At 27.0% G+C, this 12,107-nt stretch overlaps 1 protein-coding gene across 1 annotated transcript in view; it reads left to right on the top strand.

The window, feature by feature from the left end:
* The window catches only part of LOC136976507 (neurotrimin-like), a 123,771-nt gene that overhangs the window by 90,518 nt on the left and 21,146 nt on the right, over positions 1 to 12,107 (top strand). Inside the window, exon 3 of the mRNA XM_067271806.1 lies at positions 3,978 to 4,185. Within this exon, the coding sequence (XP_067127907.1) occupies positions 3,978 to 4,185 (208 nt within the window). The remainder of the gene's footprint in view (positions 1 to 3,977; positions 4,186 to 12,107) is intronic.

Below are 12,107 nucleotides of genomic sequence, written 5' to 3'. Positions count from 1 at the left end.
ACCAGATCAAAGATTGATACCTTTAAAAGCATTCTATGTTCTCTACTTACCTAAATCTTGAGAACAATCTGTATCTTTCACAAACTGCGCATGCTTTTATTTCTTTAGATTGCAAAGAAAAGAAGAGCTTCTTGTCATTCAAAACTCTATCTTGATTTGAGCCAAGGAAGAGCAGATGGAAAAAAAGTCGTCATTTTATCAAGTGTCCAATTCTGTTTTCCTCCTCTTCCCCCATCTTTTGTTGCTATGGTAACCGTGAGTAAGAAAATATTACAGTGCAATGCCTCTGGATACTTCTTGACTTTGATTAACTAGATTTTTCTTACATATCGTAAGCTTTACCCGAAACTAAAGTGCCGGAGTAAACTTCATATGAGATTATGCGAAAATCCAAACTCTTAAGGCGATTTTTACTGATATACGTCTTTCCATATATACATATTTTACGTTTAGAAAATTTTCCAAATTATAAATTTATTAATATAAAGTTTATTTAATAAAGAGTTTACTTTTTATTAGATTTATATTAATTCCTAGCTTAAAACTCTATAATATTAAAGAAAAACAATTGGTTAAATTAAATATAATTATTTTAAACGTGTATAGTTTAGTAGAAGAAATTTTTTTTAGTAAATATTTGATGTTTATACAAGATCTAAGATAAAAAATAGACACGAATCAGCCCCTCGTCTCTGTATTATCTGCATACATAAATCTTTGTGTTAGCATCATTAAATTACTGAAACGTGTATCGAACATGTTAAGTCAGTTTACACCGACGTTATTCATGTTAAGTAAGATTTATTCAAAAAAATTAATATATAACTCAAAATAAACTAATTATGCAACGATATATAAATAAGTCAATAATAAAATATAAGCTCACATCCATTATTAATGTTTTTTTTTTTTCAAGTAAACAGAAATTTTCCGTTTATGTAATAATTAATAAGTTAAATGTTTCACGTATTTTTTAAATACAAATTATTTATTAAAACACAATAACATTACGTTTTATTTTTGGTATAATTTAATTAAATTGTTAATTTTTAAATAAATAAATAAATAAATGACATCCGTGCATAAAAGTATTAAATCTTTTACATTTAAAATGATAAATTAATAATTACATTTCTAAATTTAAATGATAGAAACGAATTCTTTAATTCTAGCATTTATTATTAATATTTTAATCGATATCTAGAAGTGTGTTGTGTCTTTATAATATTCCATCTCCATGAGAAGGTTAAAATATATGTTAATAATTGTATTTTCTTTAAAAAATATAATAAAATCTGATTATATTCTTCAATATTTAAAAAAATATATATATTAATTTTTTCCTTTTTGTTATTTCAATGTCTTCGTTTACTTTAACTGTAGACGTATCTAATTTATAATTAAAATTATTAATAAGTATCTGTTATGAAACGTGCAAAACTTGAATTAAAAATGAAAAAATGAAGATTTTATATTAAAATTATCAGCTTATTTAACTTAAATGTCAATTTGATTAATTATTTATTGTTTATTACACATAAAAATCTGTCTAAAACAAGAAAAATTCAATACCGATTCCGGTTTACACAGGTTTAACTGCACGAAACTTGTAATTAAAGCTAAATTTTAAACCAAAAAAAAAAAGTTTAAATAATTAAAATTTTTATTGTTATTTTTAGAATATTTTCTTCTCGTTTATTACAATATCTTGTAGGGTTTATTTTATGTTTAATAGCGCGTTAAAAACAAATAGAAAGATCATTTTATCCCAAAACATCGTAACGAAGTATTGATAATGCAATCATAGTAACGTTTGAAGCTTTTAGAAGAATCAACAATGTCTTCTTTACAGGTTCTCCTCTTGTTATTGGACTAGTCTTCTAGTTTGAAAATAAGAATATTCTTTTATATCCCAATATTTTGTTGCATAATCTGACGATTATAAAATATAAAACAAGCTTGCTATCCAAATATATTAAAACTAAACCAAACATCTTTACCAAATTTCCTCGTCATTTCCTTTTAATCGCATTAAACCCCCCCTGCCAATCGGACTTTATTTTCATTGCGACAATAATCTTGTCAATTTGACAATACTTTATTGACTTACTACCACACATAAAACTACAGAAAACACACTTTTGCCATTGGGGTATTAAAGTATTAAGATAAGATAAGAGTGGGTAGTAAAATAAAGACACCACAAACTATAAAATCCCGTATGTCACATTAAAACTGACCGCAGAGACGAGGATCTAATGACAAGAACAGTGAGAGAGGGGAGAAAAAAAGAAAGATTTAAAAGTATTACTGATTGATAGCAGCATGCTACTACAATAACAACGCATGCTCATTGGGATGCACATGACATTAAACCCACGTCTTAATGTATAGAATATCAGTTAAAGTAGTTTGACGAAGTAGAGGATTGCTTTTATAGACAATGGACCCTCTACACGCTACTGGGCTCCGTTGGGATTTGTGGCCCTTAATCCCACAATTCCGCAAGAGGTAGCATAGATTGAACTCCACTTTCGTTATATCCCTAAGCTTAACTTCTTCCTCTACAATTCAACAGATATTAGACACTTTTACAATACCCCAAACTTCCAGGCAAAATATGGTAAAAATGAAAGAGGATTTAGAAATTTACAGCCCTACAATCTACTTCACTCCTACTTTTTTTTTCTTTTTTTAGTATGTAGTTTAAAATTTGACAGTATTAAAGGAACCGGACTGTAATCTCTCGGATGCTTTGCTTTCTCGATAGTTTTGAATATCTTGCTCTTTACTTCTATAAATATGTGCATTGAAAATGTCGAATAGATCCTTTTTTCCTTCCCAATTTGTTTGAATTTTAAAGTTAAGAAGTTTGTTTATGGTTTAGTGGATTAGAATTTATGTCATTTTTTGCCCTTTACGTTTGAGAATTTAGTCCGAATTAATTTTAATTAAATTTAGTTTTACTATCAAATTTTAAGATATTCTTCAATTAATATAACGTAGCTCAATACTGGAATAATTAAAAGAAATTGTATAAAATACCCTATTGTAATTTCAGAATAAACAGAACATTTTTAAAACGCTTGTTTCTTCAAAAGTATAAAAAATATATTTCCTATAAACAATTTTTGATTAAAAAAAGGGGATAAAATACATAAAATTTTAATACATTGATTAAATTCTTTTTTTACTTTTAAAAATGTAATATTTATAGATTCTACAAGAAATTCTTAAAATATTTCTAAATTAATATGAAAAAATCCCTATTAAATAGTCAAATTAAACATTTAAAAATATATTCATGCAGAAATTAATCAAAATTTGCTTCTAGGAATCTTAATAAAAAACAATTATTTGATTTAAATATAAGCTCAGAACTTAAGATTGATATTTTAAAATTAATCTTAGGATAAATATTCGAGCTTAGTTTTAAAATTTAGTTTCCAAGAAGTAAAGAAACGAAGTATTATTCGAATTATAGAAATTTAAGACATTTGTTTAAATTAATTTTATCTCTTGTAATTGCATCTTACACTTTACCATTAACTCTTTTATTTAAAATATAATGTGGACATTTTTATCAATAATAAGCAAAATCTAATGTTTAAATTAAGGTGTAATTAACAACGCTATTAGGAGGGATGTAATTAACTAGTCTTATATTAAACAAGTCGTGTATTCTACTAGAATAGTTAATACTAACATTCAACACGTATCTAAAGATGCAGATTAAGTTAAACACAGATTTTCATCTAGATCATTACTTGTTTAAGTATTATGTTTACTATAATCTAAATCTTGTTTATTATTCTTAATTACTTTGAATCATTAAAGAGGCTCATCCTTGCAGAAAAAAAAATCATAAGCTACACATAATTGTTGATAAATTCCACCCCTATTCAAACCTTACATTAAAATTTAGTATAGAAAAGTTACTTTAAATAATATATATATATATATTTTTTTTTATTTAGGTAGCATGGCTGCGGGTGGAGAGCAAAACAGTTTTGACCATCCATCGACACGTAATTACGAGGAACTACCGCATAAACCTCACACAGAGAGACCACAAACTTTGGATACTGCACATAAATAACGTTCGTGAGTCCGATAGAGGTGGTTATATGTGCCAGATCAACACGGTTCCCATGAAGAGTCAAGTTGGTTATCTGGATGTTGTCGGTAAGCTTCGATAAAACATGTCTCCATATAAACAATTTCGTGTAAAAAATTAGAAAAGTAATTAATTTATTATTTCTAAAGTTAACAATAATTTATATACATATATAAGGATTTTAAAATTAGTTTTCGTATCTCTAGAAGGGTTTTTAATAAAGAATAAAACATGATTTTGTTACTGTACTAGTAAAGGGATTCTTGAAACTGTAATTATATTGATAGACATTAACGTTGACTGTCAACATTAATTGTAATTAAAGGAAGGGTAACTAAACAATGTTAAGATTCCTTCCAGCAATATCCGACAACTAATGAATTAACAATTATTTTTCTTTTTCGAGAAGAAAATTAGTTTAGTGTAAAAGTATCACTTTCCATTTTTTACCGTGATATTTTATAATATTTTAGTCATTTTTATTAATTAGATAAACTTACAAATTTTTGAAAAAATTTTTTTAAAAATAATTTTATTTGATTATTTTATTATAATTAATTTATAGGAGAATGTAGACAATGTCCTTGCATAAGAAACAAGTTTTGTGTGTATATTTTTTTTAAAATACTGATCCTCTGATCCGTTATTACTTTTTTAAATCCAATATATTTTTGGTCCGTAGGAAATAAATTTGAATATCATTATTTTTGGATGATTTGAAAGATATTTTAATTTTAATTCACTAAAAAATTGCTTTAAATTTCGTTCATTCGAATGTGTCAAGTTTGTCTTTTCAAGCCCTCTAGTTGATAAGTATATACAGTTAAATTACTAAATAGCTATGTTTAAATGGCTAGATAACGGATTTAATATAGTTAAGTATGTTATTTGGTCATTTTAATTCAGCTAACAACTAAGTTATAACATAGTTAAGTTCGTTTATCCGGTCATAAAGCTTCTAGATACTTTCATCATCTCTAATCCAAGTTCTTGTTTAATCTGTTGATAAACTAGAAACTTAGATTATAGGTGATGAATATAGATAATAAAACATTTTATTTAATAAAGTAGATAAGTATAACATGAATTTATATCCTTATATAATGGTATCTCGATAATTACATTGATATATTGAAATAATTATATGACTAGACCACCGTTTCCCAAACTTTTCGGATTACCACCCCTTTTTAGAGCATATATATATATATATTTGTTTGTTTCAAAATGAATTTTCCCCCTTGCTTTCCAGCCCCCTTCAGTCTTCTATCTTCTACCACCCTCAATGGGGTAGTAGATCCCACTTTGGGAATCAATATACTAGACGAATTTTGGTTGATAAGTATAATTAACAATAAAGAAATCAGTCAATTTAATTAGTTTAATAAATTCAAATAATTAAATAATCTTCGGAGCGAGTAGACAATTAAATCTACATAAATAATATGTAGATTTTAAGTCTAAACAAATATTAATTATATTACTAAATTTATTTTAAACGACTCTGCTTACTTTACACATTTTAACAATCAAAAATCATTAATACTGTACGTAACAATCTCAAAAAAGTCATTTATTTAGAAGGTTTTATAGTCTTAGATGGCAAAATTCCTTTAAATTGATTCTAGTTCGTCCAATTCACTAAGTTATCTCCGAAGAAATATCGTGTTTTAAAATAAAAAAGATACAAAAAAATAAAGAGTAACCCCATCAATTAAGAAGGTTTTTTTTTACAGAAAATATTAAAGTTGTCCATTCATCCGAACTTATTCTTATCTTTTTCTGCGAGAAAAATAAGTGCAAACCTACAGAAGGGACTTAACATCAGTTTGAGTAAAGCATACAAAGAAATTCGTGTGCTGAAAGGCAGCAGATGAGCAAATTGAATCAATTAATTTGTTCCGACATCCTTTCCACATCCTAAGGGGATGGAAAAGTTTACTTTTTTTTATTTTTCTTCTTCTTCCTTTTTTGCTACTTAAAAAGTGAAGTTGAAAAAACCGTTTTTGTAACAAAAGAAACTAATCAACATTATCTTGATATTATAAAAATGAAATTTTTGCATTATCTGGTTACATTCCTCGCTCCTATCCTTCAGAGAATCGAAAAACGACAATAGATAACCATATGATAAATTTGTGAAATTACTCGAAAGGTTTATGCGATCATTTGCAAAATATTTAGAAAAAGTAAAGATATTTTACATGATTCATTCTTAATTATAGATCAGAAATGTGTTGTATCTTTCATGGTATAAAATTTATAGAATGATATGTAAGTTCTATAGTGTTTTTTATCTCCAAAATTAAAGTTTTATCAGTACTAAGTTTTAATTTAGATTTTTATAAAAATAAGAAAATATTTAATTTGTTATGCTATTTTGTTTGTTGTAATTAAAGGGATTTCTTGTAGCTTGCTTCTTGAAAGGTTATTAAAGTAGATATAAAAGTAGAATATTTGTTTTAAAATTAAATAAACTTCTTGCTTATATGCACTAGAAAACATAAAGAAAACATTAGGGGAAAATAATGTTGAACTGCTTCTGTAACATGACGAATGTTTTGTCTATACGAATTAGACATACGCTGGTGAAACAGGGGTTTTGACCTCATCTGGAAGTAGTTCATTAAATCAAAAGATGATTCATTTTGATATTAAATAATGTCGTATATGTAAAATTTCAATGTACTAATTAGAAATTACCATAAAAAGAAATGAGGATTCAAAGAGTTTCTTTGAATGAATTATAGGTTTTTAGAGAGATAAGGCAACGCAACACATGGACGATCTTCCGAGGAGGTGTCTTTGTATGGGAAACTGACCACTATTTAGGTCTTAGACACGTGAATAAAACGCGGAAAACTCCAGCTCATTGGCGAGGCGCGAACTAGAGACAACCCACCAATCTTTAATGGTTATATCCACTCCGCCATTGGTGGGCCTTTTTTTGAACGTTATGGTTTATACAGTATATTAAGATTTACAATTTCTCTCATTATTTCTTAAGAAAATCAACTTAAAAACTCAATTTTTAACAATTGAAATTATATTGATGTTTAATAAAACATTATTTCGAATTTTGAAGTGTAATTCACGTATATAACCCACATTAATGTTAATTTTTAAAACAAATTTCAAAATAAGTTATACGAAAATTAAAAAACAATGTTACTTTAATTGCTTCAAAATAAATAATTTTTTTCTGTTTTTTCGTTTTTAATTATCATCTGATATAACAGGACCTTTGCCATAATTTCTGAAGATATAATCAATTTTTCTGATGTATATTTTGAGTATTTATAAATAATTTCATTTTACAAAGAGAAAATTAAATGAAATTAAAAATTTATTAGGAAATTCTAAATCAACTAAAGAAATTAAACAAACTGATTTTAGATACGTAAGATGAATGAGAAATATTTAAAAATATTTTATTTAATTATAGAAAAAGAGCGTTATGATGCATTAATAATAATAAAATTCGGTTCTTTCAATAAATAAATTATAGTAAATGACATATCCTAAAAGAAAATATATCAAGATTGATTTCAAAATTGTAATATAAATATATTTATTGACAAAAAACGTTACGCAAACAGATAGAATTGTCGGCATACAGCCATATCTCAGACACAGATGTGAATTATTACAGTTGTCATCCGATTGCACGGTAATGCCACCGAAGTGCCTTAAAATCGCTACTCTAGAATCCTATAAAAGATGCCCGCAGAGGCTCACTGTATTCGTAATTTTCAGTGTACCTCTTGTTTTCGAACTTAGGCATGCCTGCACAAAGACCGCACCATTGAGCTGAAAAAGGCAAGATGGCCGTTTCGCCGAATTGCCCGCTATCTGGGCCATTATGGCCTGACTGTGAGGAAGTGTTGGAGGCAGTGGATAAGTCAGGGCAGACATACATGGTGGGCAGGCTGTCAATGCACCAGATAAGCTACTAGGAAAGATGATCGTGAGACAAGCACGAACAGCTGCAATGACATTCATGCAGAGACCTCCCATACATAGACAGGTGGAAGCCTCATTACAGAACCCTGTCTCTTCCCATATCATTAACAGGCGACTAGCAAAGGCAAAGTTCCCTACACATTAGTACTCCAACATTGGGCTTCGATTACAATGGTACCATAACAGAATCTTACACTACTAAGAACTGGCTTTAGCAAGCGATATTGACGCCATAGCGTTATATTTAGGAAATTTTGCTCCCTCATGACTTGCCCTTTATGGTGGAAAGTCTACAAATTTCTATTTTTCAGTAAGATAACGTTTGGCCGCACGCAGCTAGGATTTCCCACGAATGTATCCGTTACTTTGTACACTTACTTGATCTGGTCGGTCTCCGGACTTATCATCCATCATCCATTATGCATTTGTAAGACCAGATGGGAAGCCAACCTCGGCCATTTCCAAGTATAAGAGATCCGAAATGGCAGTCGTGAGTACAGTGGATAAATCTATTGCAGGATAACGTACGGTGCTATACCTGACAGTATAGACACATGTATTCAGGCAAGAGGAGGTCCTACAAGATACTAAAGACTCCATTAAATTGTACTGTTGGTCCACAAGAAAATTGTTTCTTTGCAATGATATTGTAATCACTTATTACCATGGTCATTAATGTTTGCACTAATAAAATTTCAACTGTAACTGCTTTTGTCAATGAGTCTAGAAAGATGTTCTTTTAATTATAGTGTAGGTAAAAGAAAACGTGAATACTTCTTAGTCTATTTTATAAGTATTTTATCGCTCAGAGCGGAAAGAAATTTATGGGTCCTCCAGGAAAAAAAGTATTTTAGTAATTTAAATTTTAAAAATATTGATAAAATAACTTTCTAAGAGCATGCAACTTTTTATTAACCTATTTATAGAATAATTAAATAGGAAAAACAAACATTCCGTATTTTGAAAGTAAAGTCTAAAATTAATAGTATTTTATAATGTGCCAATTTAACCCGAATTAGAGAATATTTAACTTATTATTAAAAAGAATTTTATTATTTATAATAATAATAATAAATAAATAAATAAATAAATTGTAAAATCCACGAAAAGTGCAAATTATTTATTATAATTTCATGGATTATTTATTTAATTTTATTCATATTAGGAATTATTAGTTATGAATAATAACTGATATATTGCTTTTTTCCAATAATTATAAGGATATTATTATGATATATTTCATTATTGTATTATTGTAATACATTATTGTGTCCGATATATTTTCACTAGAATTTTTATTTTTCAATTTATCTCTTTTTTGCATTGTCATTTAAATTATAATTTAAGTAATTTTACTTTAAAAAAAAAATAATAATAAAGCAGAGAAATGATTTAAAATGCATCATATGAATCTTTGAATTTAGAACTTAAAGAATTTTACTAGCTTAGTAATAATCATTGTAAGATAATCACTACTCTTTTATATAACAAAATAAAAATGTTTACTATTAATCAGTCTAATCTCAAATTATTTATTAATATTCTAACTTGTTTTTTAATTCTTGGCTCTTTCCTTGAAAAATTCCTGCGGTTACTCGCTCGAATTCGATCTCGGATCCTCCAGAGCTGTAAGCCTTGGCTGCCAATATTTGAATATTATATTCTTCTAAAATATACATTAAACTGATTATAAAATAATATATAAATTAATAGAATTTAATAATACATATACCAGAAAAATAAATTTTCCATAAATCATTGGCATCATTAAAAACAATCATTTAAAAATAAAACTGGATTGCATATTAAACAGTGTTTGATAACGCCTTTTATCCATCGAATAATCGAATATGTAATATTATATTAGATATTATAATTAAATAATTAAATTTATCAGAATTAATTTACTTCATTTTTATATTTATAAAATGGAATTAAATATGTGGTAACACCAGCGAGAAACGAAAATTTTTGTTATACTTTGTTATTAATGTTGACAAAATTTTAATTAACGTAATAATCAAGATCCATTCCTTCTTTATCAAGTAAGTCCGTCACGGTTATTTATTTTTAAAATTTGTATCTTAATAATTATATTACATACAGCAATTATTCTTTAATAAAGTCTTTTGATATGCCGATTACAATAACAAGAAAGTTTTCCTTCGTTAGACGTGAATAGACTTATTTATAATGACAGTTTTTAAAGTTATAAATGACTAAAAACTACAAAATTTTAATAAATAATTCCTTATGTTCATTTCTTTATATTTATTAATGGAAAGTATCGATTTTCAAGTTGTAAATAAGTAAATAGTATAAAAGAAAAAGTAAAAAAAAAATTATTATTTATTGGCATGAAGACCATTGTTTTCAGAGTAAAACTAGATTTGATTCTTGTTCAACGATCGGAACTTTCCTTCTCCTCAATGATTTTCCTTGAAAATTCCAGCTAGTACAGAAGTTCAATAGATAAAAGAATGATAGAACTGTATTCTTCTATATAAAAATTTTAAAAATAAAGATATATTTATATATTTACAATTGTTAATTCGAAACTTAAAATCTTTTATACTGAAAATTCAATGGATTATTGTAGAAATTATATAGACACTAAAAATTATTAAGCTAGTCGAATATTTTTATTTTTTTCGTAGCATTTTGATATTCAAGTTGCTTCAAAGGGAGACATGTAAAAATATTTTGCATGAAATTTAAATTGAGGATAAAATTTTAAAATAATATAATAGCTATTATAAATGTAAAAATATATAAAGTATTTGAGAAAATTTAGCGTATGATTCCCGTAATAATATTATAGTATATTTTTATATTGCTCCTTCACGCAGCATAAAAATAAATTGTTATAAAACTTAAAGAATATACAGCATTAATGTCAGATAATTCAATTCCTGAATATCTTAAGTAAAATTTTTAAACGAAGTGATGTTTTTTCCAATAACACGTGACAAGTACAGGGTGTCTCGTAAATCTGGAATTACAGGAATTACGTTGATTTATATTTATTCTTTTACGGGTAGAACATGGCGCTGAGTAAGAAGGAATGAATTGAAGTTTATGGTGTAGTCACTCCCTCAGCCAGAATTCAAATCTCTGTATGTGATTGGTAAAAAGTCAGGATGCATCCTGATAAACTTTTCAGCAACTTCTCGCTGACTGTGTGTCTCTACCACCAAAATAAGTCGAATTGTTTCCTTCTTACACAGCGCCACAATAAAGAAAGATAAACACAACTTCTATGGTTCCAGACTTATAAAACAACATGTATATATATTATTAGAATTCGTCTGATAAAGCATAATCCATTAAACGATTGTGCGTAATTCTTTTAAATCTTATTACACAGCAAGTTATATTACAGGCAATATAATTTAAAGTTTAGATTAGATATAATTAGGCCTATGTTACTAATTTTACTTATTAATTTATGAAATGATCGAAATTCCGGAATAAGAAAAACAATTTTAGTAAATTGCAATGTAGGCAAGGAAAAGGTAAATCTGAAATGAATAAGTACTAATTTCTATAAACATCATACCATAAATATGTTCAAATATATTTAAGCGAGACGTATAAATAATAGAATTAGCCATTCTTTCATAGATGATTATTGCGGTTTCCTTCTGTAAAAGGATAAAGAAATATGCGAGTATGTAATAATAACATAACTAAAATGAAAATAATCCGAAGGGAATTCACGTTTCTAATGAATATATGTTGATATAGAAAGAATTTATTCGGACAAACAGACTGATTAGTGGTTGATAGTCCTGAAGGGAAAGTAATCACATCGCACGAAACAAACATTAATAGTATAAGATCGAACGGTTAAAAATAATTTCGGTTGCCAGAAATGAAAATTCTGTAAAGTAATAAACTGAAAACATTCATTAAGTCTCGTTATATTTACAGAATACTGATAAAATTCGAAATTTTTAATTGGTACGTTTGATTTATTCTATTTTTCTTCTAAAATAATAAAACAATTATAATTTAATAATTTGAA

Source organism: Centruroides vittatus, unplaced genomic scaffold, assembly GCF_030686945.1.
Source record: "Centruroides vittatus isolate TY-2023 unplaced genomic scaffold, ASM3068694v2 contig_400, whole genome shotgun sequence".
Classification (NCBI taxonomy): Eukaryota; Metazoa; Arthropoda; class Arachnida; order Scorpiones; family Buthidae; genus Centruroides; species Centruroides vittatus.
This window is presented reverse-complemented; position numbering and strand designations above follow the sequence as displayed.